This window comes from Aspergillus costaricaensis (assembly GCF_003184835.1).
Source record: "Aspergillus costaricaensis CBS 115574 unplaced genomic scaffold BO79scaffold_2, whole genome shotgun sequence".
NCBI classification, from domain to species: Eukaryota; Fungi; Ascomycota; class Eurotiomycetes; order Eurotiales; family Aspergillaceae; genus Aspergillus; species Aspergillus costaricensis.
Genome location: NW_020291802.1, coordinates 1,618,742 through 1,633,019, shown reverse-complemented (window position 1 = coordinate 1,633,019; position 14,278 = coordinate 1,618,742). Strand labels below are relative to the sequence as shown.

General features: G+C 49.3%; 7 protein-coding genes across 7 annotated transcripts; 2 read left to right on the top strand and 5 right to left on the bottom strand.

Annotated features, from left to right (window-relative positions):
• Positions 1-1,034: 1,034 nt before the first annotated feature.
• BO79DRAFT_224333 (uncharacterized protein) lies at positions 1,035-3,367 on the top strand (the record flags this gene model as incomplete). The annotated part of the gene is made up of 5 exons (XM_025683664.1): positions 1,035-1,596; positions 1,662-2,051; positions 2,113-2,387; positions 2,441-2,568; positions 2,620-3,367. 5 exons carry the CDS (start codon positions 1,035-1,037, stop codon positions 3,365-3,367), a joined length of 2,103 nt encoding a protein of 700 aa, XP_025544718.1.
• Positions 3,368-3,463: 96 nt separating this feature from the next.
• On the bottom strand, positions 3,464-5,506 carry BO79DRAFT_135609 (uncharacterized protein; the record flags this gene model as incomplete). Its single annotated transcript, XM_025678058.1, has 7 exons — positions 3,464-3,590; positions 3,662-4,151; positions 4,224-4,408; positions 4,446-4,761; positions 4,821-5,043; positions 5,118-5,277; positions 5,334-5,506. The coding sequence occupies 7 exons, from the start codon at positions 5,504-5,506 to the stop codon at positions 3,464-3,466; spliced, it is 1,674 nt and encodes a 557-aa protein (XP_025544717.1).
• Positions 5,507-6,250: 744 nt separating this feature from the next.
• Positions 6,251-7,453, bottom strand: BO79DRAFT_136886 (alpha/beta hydrolase; the record flags this gene model as incomplete). Its single annotated transcript, XM_025678098.1, has 3 exons — positions 6,251-6,837; positions 6,918-7,170; positions 7,232-7,453. The coding sequence occupies 3 exons, from the start codon at positions 7,451-7,453 to the stop codon at positions 6,251-6,253; spliced, it is 1,062 nt and encodes a 353-aa protein (XP_025544716.1).
• A 271-nt stretch (positions 7,454-7,724) lies between these two features.
• Positions 7,725-8,696, bottom strand: BO79DRAFT_224331 (SDR family NAD(P)-dependent oxidoreductase; the record flags this gene model as incomplete). Its single annotated transcript, XM_025683663.1, has 4 exons — positions 7,725-7,909; positions 7,967-8,265; positions 8,332-8,568; positions 8,635-8,696. 4 exons carry the CDS (start codon positions 8,694-8,696, stop codon positions 7,725-7,727), a joined length of 783 nt encoding a protein of 260 aa, XP_025544715.1.
• A 486-nt stretch (positions 8,697-9,182) lies between these two features.
• BO79DRAFT_224330 (FAD-dependent oxidoreductase) lies at positions 9,183-10,496 on the bottom strand (the record flags this gene model as incomplete). Its single annotated transcript, XM_025683662.1, has 5 exons — positions 9,183-9,896; positions 9,952-10,055; positions 10,118-10,221; positions 10,277-10,414; positions 10,468-10,496. The coding sequence occupies 5 exons, from the start codon at positions 10,494-10,496 to the stop codon at positions 9,183-9,185; spliced, it is 1,089 nt and encodes a 362-aa protein (XP_025544714.1).
• Positions 10,497-10,861: 365 nt separating this feature from the next.
• BO79DRAFT_136337 (aminotransferase class IV) lies at positions 10,862-11,857 on the top strand (the record flags this gene model as incomplete). The annotated part of the gene is made up of 1 exon (XM_025678082.1): positions 10,862-11,857. One exon carries the CDS (start codon positions 10,862-10,864, stop codon positions 11,855-11,857), a length of 996 nt encoding a protein of 331 aa, XP_025544713.1.
• Positions 11,858-12,540: 683 nt separating this feature from the next.
• On the bottom strand, positions 12,541-14,073 carry BO79DRAFT_136250 (uncharacterized protein; the record flags this gene model as incomplete). The annotated part of the gene is made up of 1 exon (XM_025678078.1): positions 12,541-14,073. One exon carries the CDS (start codon positions 14,071-14,073, stop codon positions 12,541-12,543), a length of 1,533 nt encoding a protein of 510 aa, XP_025544712.1.
• Between the last annotated feature and the right edge of the window lie 205 nt (positions 14,074-14,278).

Genomic DNA, 14,278 nt, shown 5'->3' with positions numbered 1-14,278 from the left:
CAGGTACAACCCGAATAAACCAGAATTGCTCGAAGCACGTCATCGTTGCCGCGGTCTGGCCGCAGACTATAATAATCTGGACACAAGGACCGTATCGTACGACCAAATATTCGACAAGAGACTAGAATTACTTCGCAAAGTGGTGGGCAGGGTAGGCGAGGGCACCTTTGTGGAGCCGCCATTTCTGCCAGACTACGGTTGCAATATCATCATTGGAAGCAATTGCTTCGTTAACTGGAAGTGAGTACTACTAAGTAGCATACGTGCCGAACCAGAGAGTATCGGCAGGCTGACTGTGTGCTAGTTTGACTGTCCTGGACACAAGTCTTGTTGTTATCGGAGACCGGGTGCAGATCGGAACCAATGTGAGTATTTTCAGCGCTGGTCACGATACGAGCGTACTTTCGCGTCAGAAGTTCGTGGAGTTTGGACATCCGATCTTCATCGAAGATGATTGCTGGATTGGCGGAAACGTGGTGATTCTTCCCGGAGTTCGAATCGGCAAGGGGTCGACGATTGGTGCCGGATCTATCGTAACCAAGGATATTCCACCGTACTCTGTTGCCGTTGGTAGCCCTTGCCGCGTCAGGAAGACCATCCAGTCCCCGGAGGAAGAGGCGCAGGACCCAAATAACCCGTACCGGAACTTGGTTCGTGAGGACCGGTAGGATAGTTTAAAGATAGATAGCCGGTGTTCATGTAAATCATGTTATGAATTAATATTGGCTGTCCTGTCATAGCTGGGATATGGAGTGGGGGGTGTAAACTTAGAATTGGGGGCGGGGAGATACGAACTAGGTGTAGTTAGTAGTATCTACACCACAATGAATTTTCGGTTGCTGGCTGAACCAAGTTTGTGGGAAATAGTACATGACTCGTGTGGAGTCATTCCGATATATTCCCGGGAAAGTTCCCGGCACCTCATCGAGCCGGTCTTTCCTACTCTTCATATACAAGAACGGTTTTTCACCCACGCTTGCTTCTTGTTCATCCACACGCTGTTCACACGCCGTATTTCCCTGTCTGCGCACAGAATGCGACCAGACACTATTACTGCCTCTGCCAATCAAGGAAAGAGGACGAACTCCCTTGCATTTGCCCAGTCAGATTGTCATACTTGCACATCAACTGGGGAGCATTGTGATCGCCGCCGTCCGCAATGTTCAACCTGCCTCTCGTTAGGTCGAAAGTGTGGCGGGTTTGCGACTCCTCTATCCTGGGACTCCAGACGGATGTGGACCAAGGCTTTTTCAGCAAACCATGATGACATCCCAAGTGGGGAGGATACAAGAAATAATCCTGCTGCATTCGTGACCAGTCAACCGGACTCGGCCACATCAGGTCTTAATCGCAATAGTACTATGCCAGCACCGCGTCGGCCCTTCCGGTTCGTCACAGCTGGGTCCAAGCCAAGGAAGCGCCGGAGAACCCGCAACGACGGGGGGACTAGAACGGTAGAGAGCCAAGCAGTGGAGTATCGTGATGAGGCTGTGACTGGAACGGATGCCGAGATACTTCCCGAAGGGGTAAGTGAGGAGGACACGTTTAGGACAGGAGATGCCCAATCTGGGGAAGACCTGGCCAACCATGAACCAGGTAAGGGTATTCGGTATGACTGTGACTCTGGTGATAAACTTACAGAAAGTGTTATTTACTATCAGAGATATTCGACGGCAGGCTATGGGAGGACTTCAATTTAATCGACTCCTTCGCGCCGAACATCTTTGAGTCGGTACCACATCTTGATTTTGGTCTACAGGAGCCATTGATGACGGATTCCCCGGGTCTCCCCTCCTTACTAGCCCAATCGAACCCGTTTTCTGGCATTGACGAATTGAATGAATCAATGCCTGCCGAAGACTCACCCCAAGACCAGCTCGTAATCCAGACGCTGGGCTCCACACCTTTTGAGTCTATCCAAAACCTCCGATGTGAGGACCTTGATCTCAATAGCTCGAGGTGTTCCATTCCACAAGGCCCCTCTTCTCTTCCTAGAAAGTCCACAATCTTTGAGTTATCACCGCAAGACCATGATCTCCTTTTGGATATGTGTAAGGCTCTTGGCAGCGCTTTGAGACATACGCCTTGGGGGCTACTAACATTCACCGCTAGACGATTCTGAGTTTTGTGTCTTGCCGTTGACGTCAGATATCTCAATCAACCCATTTCGCTGTCAGCGCCAGTTACCGCAGGGGTCGCACATACTCTTCCATTCCATATTAGCACTATGTTGCCAGCACTTGAAACGCCTTACGGGTAGTTGGTCAGCTGAAGCAGAGGAACATCGGCGCAAGGCTCTTCAGTTGCTTGAAGGGGCGCTGCAGAGCAAACAAGCGAACAGTCAATTTCACCTGCTAGAGCCAATACTTATTCTTTTTACGCTTGATGTATGCAACCTGAACCCTGTATTTCGAACCTAGCTGTCTAACCACGTATCTAGTGCGCCATGTCCGCTGCCGGATCGTGGACGACCCACCTCAACCGTGCACATTCGCTCCTTCAAGCGTGTGGTGGTCCCAGTGCTCTTACGACACCTCGAGTACGATCCCAAGTTGGCATGCTACTCTGGTAAGGACATGCTTCCGCTCCCTGAAAGCCTATAAATAACCAATTACGCAGGTGGGATGCGACTCTCGCTCTGATATCCCGACAAGGAACTGTCATGCATCGCTCATACCTAGAGTTCCTCGTACGCTGGGAAAAGCAAGACGAATGGTCATTTTTCGACCTAACTGGCTGCCCTCGCGACCTATTCGCCCATCTCTTCTTCTTAACAGAGCTAGCCCGACAAAGTGAAATTGCAATGTCCATGGAATGGCTATCCTTCAACGTCGCACCAGTAATGGACATAGAACAACAACTGATACAGTGGTATAACGAAGAAGGATCATTTTCAAGACATAAGGAGCAAGAACAGGATGTTTCTGACACCGATATCGAAAAGCAGGACCACGAGCAACGAGACCGGTACCACTGTGCCGAAGCCTGGCGCTGCGCTCTACTTCTATACATCGAGCGCGTATTCAAAAGTGACAGGATCAAACGACAGCCAGCCATTAACAGGCTGAGTCGCCGGACTCTAGACCATATTCGATGCTGTCGACGATCATCTCAAACCCAGAAGCAGCTGCTTCTGCCGATCTTCCTGGCGGGAAGTGAAACTTCGGATGAGGAGATGAGGGGGCTTGTTAAGGATTACTGCTCGTATTGGGGTGATAAGAGCCGGTATTATATGTTTCACTCTGTTCCCGCGCTGTTGGATGAGATATGGGCTACGAAGAGGTGGTGGGGTGCTGTCATTGATAGTAGGACGAAATCGCCAACACCTGGCCTGGGAAAGGCTCCTGAGCAGTTGCTATTTGGGTGAGATATATAGGGTGAGAACAAAATGCAATTAGAGATCTCCGAAAAATAAGCCAAATTAATAATCTCGATCAAGTCCGTCAATGCTTTGAAGCCATCATCAACCATCCACAGCCTGCGCAGCGTTCAGAGTCTCCCAGTTAATCGTTGGACCAGAGAACTTCGTCCGTCGCTCCAACCAACACAGCAAGATAATGGCAAAAATCCCACAAATAACAATCGAATTGCTAGAAATGAACAAAAATATTAGAATTAACAAGAAGCCCTTCCTCTAGTAAAATTCAAGACAGACACTTACTAATTCATATCCCCAATCGTTGGCGTCCTCATCGTCGGAAAGCAAAAGAACACCCCACTAACAACCAACCATCCCACCGAAAAGAAGTTAACTACGTACCCCGGAACCCGGCCCAAATTATAATATCGAGCAGGAAGCCTATCGCGTCCACCGGAAGCCAGGATCCCTTGGGGAACTGTATACGTGATATTCAGCATGAGGATAGCGGTATTGATGATCGAGTTGAATGCTTGTGTGCTGGCGATGTAGAGGAGGCCGTAGACGGCGCAGAAGCCGGCGGAGAGTAGCGTTGCTCGAACTGGGATACCTCGTTTCGAGTCGACCTTGGACCAGTGCGTTGAGAAGGGGAGGCCGTTCTGTTGATGTGGATTTGTGGTTAGGTTGATGGTGATATTTTGGGAGTAGGATGAGGTGTAGGGAGGGTGACTCACGTCGCGCGAGAACGCCCATGTCATTCGGCTGCTGGTGATCCATTGGCTGGGGACACACGCTGAGAGTTGTAGATGTTAGTGATGTATACCTTACTGAGAGGAGAATTGTGTGAAGGGGTGGGGCTACTTACTGTAGTACAAAATAGTAAGATACACCTGAAGAACAGCAGCAGCGGCCTTGCTGTTCGTGGCTTGATAGAAGAGCTCCAGACTGGGGAGGAAAGAATTCTGCACACTGTCGATGTCTTGTATAACGCATGTCATTGCAATGATCCAAGGCATGAGGGTGAGCACACCGATGAGAATTGTTAGATTGCTGTTGTAAGGCAATTGTTAGGAATGTATATGTATACAGAGCAGGTAGTATGGGGAGAACGGACATTACGAGTGGAATCCTACGACTCGGTTTCGGGATCTCCTCGGATATATGCACGCAGGCTCCTGCTGCAACGAATGCGTATTCTCCGTTCCCTATTCCGAGAAGCCATGCTGGCCCAGGGGCCCAGCCGCTTCTAGGCTGGTATTCGACCAGGCTGCTGGGACGGTATGTTCCCTTGCCCATAACGAGGCAGACAATCATGACCAGAAAGAATCCCAGAATGGATAGAAACATGGAGCTCTGGGTCATTATGTCGACTCGGTGTTGGGGGATAATGAAGATAGGGAGCACTATCAATGTGAGCTTCTTGCTTCCTCTGCCTTGGACCAGTGTTGGTTGGTTGTCTCACAAGTAAGGAGAATAACAAGGAGGTAGCATAGATAAACCTGCCACTGTGCGCCCACAAAGCCAGGAATCAAGAATCTACAGATTCCAAAAGCAGAGATGGCCGTGTATATAGTGCCAGAGGCTGTGTTAATCCACCAAGCAATGACGTTGATCATTCCCACAACGTAGGCGGCAAAGTTCCTGAATCGCTTAGGTGCAATGATATACGTGTAGTGATATTGTCCCTGCTCAAGAGGCGGTATATATTAGTCACTCCGTCCCCAGACGGTCCGTCAATATGTTTCGCGCTTCGACTTACACCAGACGAAGGAAAGGCAGATGCAAGCTCCGCAACACCTTGAAGCATAACCAACTGTGTTAGTGCTGAAAGAAGGGGACTGAAGGTAGCAATCTGGCCTCCCCCATAGCTATACGCTACGCCAAAGCAGGAAGCGTAGGTTAACCAGGAATTGACGATACTTGACAATGAATGAGTTCAAGCGTATCATCATGGATGCAAGCGGGGAGTGCGGACCTGAACGCCAAACCGAGAGCACCAACCCAAGAAAAGGACCGTGTCAACTCTGCCTCACGGCCTTGAGCCCGCAGGATGGCTTCATCAAGGTCAAAGGCTTGACCGAGACCCTTGGCATCCCCTTGACTGTCGGGGCATACTTCAAGGTCATGTTGAGGTATATGGTCTTTCATGATACTGATTACTTTGAGAGTGGAGAGGGATACTGATTTGCCGATAGAAATGGAATAGGACCATGCTGTGAGGCACAGACCCATTTATAAGAATGGCTTAAGTACTCTGACTGTTGTAGGCATGCTTGTTCACCTATCGCAATTAACCCCTTCTATCCCTTGCGCCGAACGAATAGCACTCATTGACGTGGCACTAGAAGATATCCTATCAGCACATGAAGAGATAAAGAAACCTTGTTTGTGATAACACATTATCTCTCGCCGGACATTGGACAGTATGAAGATACTCCACCATGCATTACCCCGGATCGCGGAGTAGCAAACAGAATGGTGATGGGGAAACCATCTATTTGCCAATTAAGTTGCCTTTCCTGGATTGCAGTCAATAATTCTCACCTTCCTAAATAGGTGATTCTGGCATCGGATCACCCTGTTCCCGCCCTGCACAGTTATGCTTCGAGCCCTGGAAGAATCCCATTCAGTGGGTAATCAGTAAAGCTTGTTGGAGGCTATGACATGTAGCACATTGGCATAGGGAAATAGTAATGTACGTAAGCAATGTCCATGAAGCAGCCTGAAGTAGCCTAGCAGAGGTATTCCTGGCAGAGAAAGTCGAAGTTGGCAATGTTAGATCGTTAAACTGTGCGTTTCTCTATTATTTCTAGGATGCAATGAATTGAAGCTTAGAGAGCCAGCGAGAGGATCAGGCTTGCCAATCCCATTAGAACTCTGACTTATGACAGTTTACAAATGCAGAGTACCATGATTGGAGCCCATCCAAGCTTTCGATATCATTTCCAGCCCCTTCCTCAACCAAGGTGTCTGCAACGTCGCATCAAAATCGAAGCCATGATCACCATTCTGGATATACATGCTCACTTGCCCAGCATTGCCTTTCTCGTGCAACAGCTTCGCAAATCTTCTTGTGCCCTCAGAGGGAACAGCAGAATCCTGCTCCCCGTGGAAAATGAATAATGGAGGCAACTTCAGCCGCCCGACAGCCGCAAGCCTTTTGACTCTTTCTATTGGGAACAATTCCGGATTCTGAGACCCTAAGAATTCCAGTAGACGTCCGTTCTGAAAGACAGCGAATGCTAGCATCAGTCTCTCAGGGGATTCCGCAGCGGTGACGATTCTTCCTGGTTGGGATGCTCTCAGGGAAGCCACATGTTGCTCAATGATATCATTGGGCATGTTCGGAACCCGAAGAATTGGCTTCTGATATGCCTCAGTGTAGAACCTGGCTTTAGGGTCCAAGATCGGGTAGGCCCCAATAACAGCGCGAATTTCCGACGGGAAGGTGAGAGCTAAATGCATAGCCAGATATCCACCTTTTCAACGTCAGTGTGAATTAAAGGGTCAGGTTTCTTTTTGACTAGGGGAAGCAGGCGATATAAGCAAGGTGACGTACCTGCGCTCTCTCCCACAATAAGGGTCTTGTCGGTCGCCGGCTTGATATGTGGATAGCCAGCATCCTTGACCGCATGGCTCAGACTGTCGCCCTGCAGCCAGGTCCAGAAGTCGTATATGTCCTCCAGAATATCTTCTCCAGTTGCCTCAGGGAGGAGTCGGTAATTAGGGGATACAATTATGGCTCCATTCTGGGTGGCATAGTCCAAGATCCAGTTTGAAAACCACGGGGGATAGAGACTGGAACCGGTGATCTGCAAGGTAGATAAATCTGTTAGTGAAGAAGAAACAGAACCAGTAGTAGGATAGCACGACCAAAAATCCCCCGTGGATGCGCACTATGATCGGGCATGTCAGCAATCCTCTTTCTGCCGAGAGGGCTCGAGGAATAAGAATGTCGACATCGATCCCTGCACTAGTCTGGCCAAAGGACTTGTACTCAGTGTTGATGATATAGAACGGTTCGTATTTGTTGTATTCAACAGATGAAAGCACTTTAAGAAGATGAGACCAAGGGTCCAGAGTCTGTCCCGCCATTGTGTCGGTTGTGGAGGAGACGTGGATGGGGAGAAGCACAAAGCTGTCTCGAGGGTCATGAAGTGACTTTTATAGTCTGGGTCCCACTTGAGCCAGATATTTAGCTTACGATGCGGGGCTTACGGGACTCTCTTACTAGAAAGTGGAATGGGTCAACTTGAGGAATCCCTTATCAGTGTGGTATAGCGTCCTAACGGGCACTTTCCTGTCGGCTCTGTTCAACACAAAGACGCAGAGTGCTTATATTTCGCTACGTAGATAGCCTAAAGCTCTAGTTGTAAAGACCACCGTTGGCAGAGAGGCATGATCCAGTCGTCCACTTCGCATCCTCGCTGCATAGGAAAGCAACCAACGGAGCGACATCGTCGACCTCACCTACCCGTGGTGCCGCCGGGGTGGATTCGATCAAGGGCTGCATGTCCTTGAGGAACTGTTCATCGCTCTGGAACCATTGATCTGGATGATAATGAATTTAGTGCAAAATCGCTGCGTGGAGTCATGTGCACAGCTTACCAGTTGCAATCGGCCCAGGGTTCACACAATTCACGGTGATACCGTGTGAGTGACCAAGTTCCTTTGCCCAAACACGAACAAGTGCCTCGTTCGCCGCCTTAGTGGCAGCATACACGGTCTGTCCAGCTACACCCAAGCGTGCACCTGCCGACGAAATGAAAACAATACGACCGCCCCGGGGCAAGTGAGGTACAACCGCCTTGGTAAGGAAGATAGGACCGCGCACATTGCAGTCGAAGTGAACATTGTAGAACTCAGGTGTGGTGTCCATGAGGTTTGCCTCGAGCCCTTGTGCGGCACTATCAGGGTATTAGCTCAATTCCAGTCACATCCGGATATTTATCCTGCGCGGCTTAGTTACGTACTTGTGGATCAGGATATCAATTTTCCCAGTCTCGCTGATCTTCAGCGCTGCCTCAACCAATCTTGGAATCTCATCCAGATTGCTGACGCTAGCCTGGCACAAAATTGCTTTTGTTCCAATCTCGGTTATCTTATCTACTACGTCTCGGGCTCTTTTCTGGCTGCTATCGGAGACGTAGTTGACAACCACGTTCGCTCCGCGCTTAGCGAGAAGGGTAGCAATACCGGCCCCGAGACCCCTAGAGCAGTACTTTTCATTAGCTAGATCCGGCTATATTCGTCTCCTTTTTCATACAGTTCCTTACCTGGAAGCCCCGGTGACAATGGCCGTCTTTCCTTTCAGAGACAGACCCAAGAAATCGGACATTGTGTTGATGATGTAGTAATGGAGATACAACTAGAAGACACTGGACACCTAGTAACTTGTTATCGCATGCCTGCAAGTCACCAGAGGCTATCAATTCTATATATCCGTCTGCTACAGGGTCTCGGAATCCCCTTTGCTGAGGGGTAAATTTGTCACCTGTTCATTCTCAGCTTCCCAAAGGGGCAAGAAGCGATAGCAGGTTTGCCTAATGGGGAAACCGAGTTGGAATGCCCCGCCGCACCCCACATGGTATGTCCGCATTAGGGAATCCTCTCATTTGGGCAGGACAGCCAATCGCCTTCCGATAACTCGGATAGGAGAGAAGTATCTGTCGGGTAACTACGAGTAATGAAATTCCAGCGACCAATATGAACAGAATAGATACCATAATACATGGGCATACTGCGATACACCCTTATCTTGTGGATTTTGTAGATTTCTACTAGGCACTGAGACCTAAAACTCAATCGATATTGTTAGATTCGATCATAGTCTAGCAAAGGAAGCAAGGGCATCTTCAACCAGATCCACCGCCGCCTGCGCGCATCCATACGACGATTGATATCCAGCACCTCCAGCACCGTAGTTATGAACAACCCAAACTCCCCCGATCTTCTCCTTTTCAATTCGAGTGCCCCCTTCTCGGACAGGACGAAGACCGACTGCATGTCTGATAACATCCAGGTGCTCAATACCTTTGCCACCAGTCAGAGATGGGCACATCTTCACAGCTCGCTTCATGATCCGGATTGCCAGATTCGGATCTGGCTGAGACTCCCAGTTTCCTTTTTGGTATGAGCCTCCCAGAATTGTTCCTCCGCCGGCGGCGCGTGTCATCACATAGCAAGCCTCGTCATCGCCGTCATCCGTGCCAGACACACTCAGCATCTTTCCCGCTTCATTTCTCACTATCACTATCTGTCCTCGGGCAGGAACTACCGATGAATCCTGCACTCCTCCTAGCTTGGATGCCATTAGTCCAGTGCAATTAACTACCAAGTCGACTTTGCCATGTGGGTGAGAGTGGTCGTTCGCAGCATCGAGAATGTGCTTAAAGTGTGCCCGTTTGAAGACTACACCGTTAGATAGGCACTGCGAAACAAGCCAAGGAAGGTAGATGGCGGTGTTAATGCACACAGAAGTAAACGATGTTGTAGAGTCAATCCCAGGCGCAAGGGAATTCTTTGGCAAGCTCCGAAACTACCGTTTGTCAGTATCACCCAACGATGACCTGATTCCTGTGTCCTGTACTTACGTTCGGAACAACCTTTGCAAACCATGGACTGGACGACAGAAGTTCAGAGAACCAGTCTGCAGTTGTAGAACCCTTGTCTTCTTCGCGGGTATATATCTCACATTCTTCATTTTAGATCAGCAACCTGCTACATCTTGGGCAGCTAGGGTTATAGAGCAGAACATACCCTGAAAGTGAACGCCAGCCTCCGGATAGTTCGCTGCAAGATCGGCCAATGGCCCCCATGTATTCTTATCCCAATCTGCTGCATCTGTACCGGCGACAGAAACGCTGAGACTATATTAGCACTGCAATTTCAATGGTATGCCATATTTGCGTTACATACGGCATGTAGTTGGCGCCTGCCCAGGGAGACGCGTACTCGATATCGTAGTCTCCCGGCATATATTTGGCAGCAACGAGAATTCTGTATCCTGGCTTCTTTGAGAGCAGGAGTGCTGTTGTCAGCCCGGCCACTCCGGCCCTGTAGAAAAATTAGCCTAGAGTGTCAATCCTACTTCTCAGTAAAGTACGTACCCAATAACGACCACATTCTTCGCAGGCATGACGGAAATACTGTTTCTGAAGGTGACTCCTTCACGGATCAGACTGTACAACAAAAGATTATTTGCATGAGGACAAACTAGTATGATCCAAGATTCAAGGGCAATATCTATCACATGCACAAGGATTTGATAGGAATGACTTATCTCCTCCTCCTTCCATTGCGGGAAGGTGAAAATATTCCGCTTCGGGAAAGTAAAGACTCGAACATGTTTTCTAACCTCTTTAGTCGACGAAACATTGATTACAATATTCCGTACTCATAAATATCTATAGGTACTTCGAAATTCGCCTGTAGTAATCAGCTATCATCCGGACTGCTTCTACAATTTCTCCAATCAACCCATCTCTTTATCACGACTTCATCATGGCTACAATGCAACAAGTCTTCTCTGCCTACCAAAAGCGCCAAGCAGCGCTCGCAGCCAGCACAAATTCCTACGCCCAAGGCGTCGCCTGGATTGACGGCGAACTAGCTCCTCTCCATGAAGCGCGCATCCCCATCCTAGACCAAGGCTTCATGCACAGCGATCTCACCTACGATGTTCCCTCAGTCTGGGATGGGCGCTTCTTCCGCCTAGACGACCACATTGCCCGACTTGACGCCAGCTGCGACAAGTTGCGACTGAAGCTTCCTCTACCACGCGAGGAGATAAAGCGTATCCTCGTCGACATGGTTTCCAAATCAGGCATCCGCGATGCCTTCGTGGAGATCATTGTCACTCGCGGACTGAAGGGTGTCCGAGGCACTGACCCCAAAGATATCGTCAACCGTATCTATATGTTCATTCAGCCTTACGTTTGGGTGATGGAGCCCGAAGTGCAGCCTGTCGGCGGCAGTGCTATTATCGCGCGGACTGTGCGTCGCAACCCTCCTGGATCGATGGACCCGACGGTTAAGAATCTGCAATGGGGTGATCTGATCCGTGGGTTGTTCGAGGCGTCTGATCGGGGAGCTACCTATCCTTTCCTTACTGATGGTGATACGAACTTGACTGAGGGGTCTGGATTCAATATTGTACTGGTGAAGGATGGCGTGCTTTATACGCCTTCGCGCGGGGTTCTGGAAGGTATTACGCGGAAGAGTGTAATTGATGCTGTGCGGGTGAATGGGTTGGAGATCCGCGTTGAAGTTGTCCCTGTGCAATTGGCGTATGATGCAGATGAGATTTTCATGTCTACGACTGCTGGTGGGATTATGCCCATCACTAGTTTGGATGATCGGCCGGTGAAGGATGGCAAGGTTGGGCCGATCACGAAGATGATCTGGGATACTTATTGGGCTATGCATTATGATCCTGCTTATAGCTTTGAGATCGTATATGAGAAGGTGGCGCAGACACAGAATGTGGCGCACCTCTGATTGTATTTCGCAGATAGTCGGTGAAATAATCATAGCATACTAGCTCTAATACTACCTCCTTCCTTCCCCCTAGCTACAGCACAATGCCAGCCTAATTCATTCACTCCAGAAAACCCCCCCTAATGACTTCTTAGTCATCATAAACGGTTCTCCGACCCTTTTTAACAACTTAACCTCTCTGGGCTTCACAATCGACGGCTCTGTCACAGCAAGGTTATCATGGTAATAGGATCTACTTAAGAGTAGGGAACAAACTTGACCCAGGAGACAGATGAAAGGCAGGTTCAATGCCTAATTAGCAAAAAGACAATAGTAAATATTATGAAAGTGTACCAGGCTCCATCTGATGCAACTGGGGTCGTGGAGGGGTTGGAGTGTTGCAGATTAGTTAGTTTGCGTAGCATCTACTGCCGCAAAACTTCCAACACACTTCCTCTTCCCCATTTTGAACAGTCGTGGGGTTTCTTTATTGTTCCTCTTCGTAGTAATTTTTGGTTTAATTCTTAATAGGAGCATGCTATGATCCTTCAACGGGCCGCTATGCCGAAGACAGAACAATCGGGTGGGATAGTTGATATTCACATCAGGAAACAAGGGAACGGCGGCATTCCTTGTCTCAAACCGGGTATATCACCGGCAGAATATAGCGCATGCTAATGGCTAACTATTTCCCTGTGTCACGTTCATCCCGTCACCTCAAGTCCCGCGAATACGCTGCGGTTGCAGCACTCTAAGAAATCCATCACCTCCCTCTGATCATGCCAAGCATCATTATATGCGGCACTCAAGGTCAGTCTGCCTTTCCAACTGCTCAGAAACACTCCAATCCCCGTCCCTAGTTCTTCTCCGGTAACCCATGGGTCATCCAGTTGAAATGGCCCGTATTCATGGTGTATTACCTTATCCAGGACACCCATGCTGGAGATAGAAACGGACGGCGCATTGTTTCGTACCGGAATCGATTGGGTAGACCCATCAGATGTGTATGGAATGGTAGACATTGCCCAATAAGACGGGGCAAGAAAGATGTGCTCGTTGTCGTCTCGGATGGAAAGGTAAAAGTTCCGAACTGATCTCGCAATATCTGAGAATTCCAATTTGAAACCACAACTGTCAATGGCAGTTTCGACTGTGCTGGACAATGCTGGGACAATCATATCGATTGCCAAGCATCGTCCCGAAACAGAATGGTATACCGATGCAGGATGCGATGGGGTACTGTACGGTAGTTTGCAATGCGGTCGTTCATTTATCAGGCAGTAGCTCATGTAGCGGACTTTGCGCGCCTCTCCACGACATTCCTGTTTATCGCGCACAGCAAGCGCAATCGCAGTATGGTACGCCTGCGTGACACTAAGGTCCGCTGCGTGACATCTGTCCAGAAGTCGCTTGGTCTGCTCTGGAGAAAGAGTAATCGCGATGCGCTGATGCTTTCCTGGCAAATCATTCTCCTTTTTGAACGGTGGACTAGCAATTTCAACGTCTTCCTTGGCCGAGGCGTTGAAATTCAAGATCTGTTGCATCCTATCATGCTGAGTTGTGGATAAAGAGTCGGGAATTGCAGCGGCAACACGAAAAGCGGGACTCAGATTGTGCCATTCGCTTCCGAAGTTGGGGAGAGAGTACCCAATGTCCTGTGTATAGGCCAGTGCAGCATGGGTGAACAGATTTCTGAAGAGGAGCAGCGTTCCCATTCCATCGATTATATCATGATACGCACGAAGTACAAGATTCGCTCGGAATGTGCCATCGTCCGAGGGCACCCTAAAAAGGAAAAGAGTTGGTAACTTCGGCACAGGAGGGTCGGCATTGCACCATTCGATGGCGGTCATTCCGCTCGACATAACTCGGAATGTCTCGTCAGTCCATTTTCGTATGGATGAAGGTCCAGGAAAGGTCTCGTAAACCTTTTTGCACCTTTTCTCGTCGACATTATATTCCACCCTCGAAGCAATCGTGGGGTGGTGATATCTCATTTGGACCCAAGCGGCTCGCAGTGCCGCGACAGACCTCTCCTCGGTCTCCCGTGGAGATAACTTGCCATCCGCTGGGATAGCCAGGGAAATCGCACCGGTGATAGCAAAAAAGGTTCTCCCGGTGCCCTCGTATGCCTTGGCTAGCGAGGTGTAGAACTGCTCTGCCTCATCAATGTTCCGTTCCCATCGACGCGGTCTGACTTCTCTCCAAGCATACTCATCCGAAGTGGCTGACCCCATGGCAGTCGACTGACGTGGCTGTACAGCAGAAAAGCGTATGTTTAGGTGATTGATAGCCGATCACTCCTCCAGGTAGCTAGGAACGAAGTTACTGGCGCTTTAAATCAACACGCCGGGAGAAGGGGGTGGGTGTTTCCTGGAAGTAGCGGCCCGATTGTCCGCCAGTCTAGTAGCACATATCGAATAGCCATCGTCCCTGAATAAC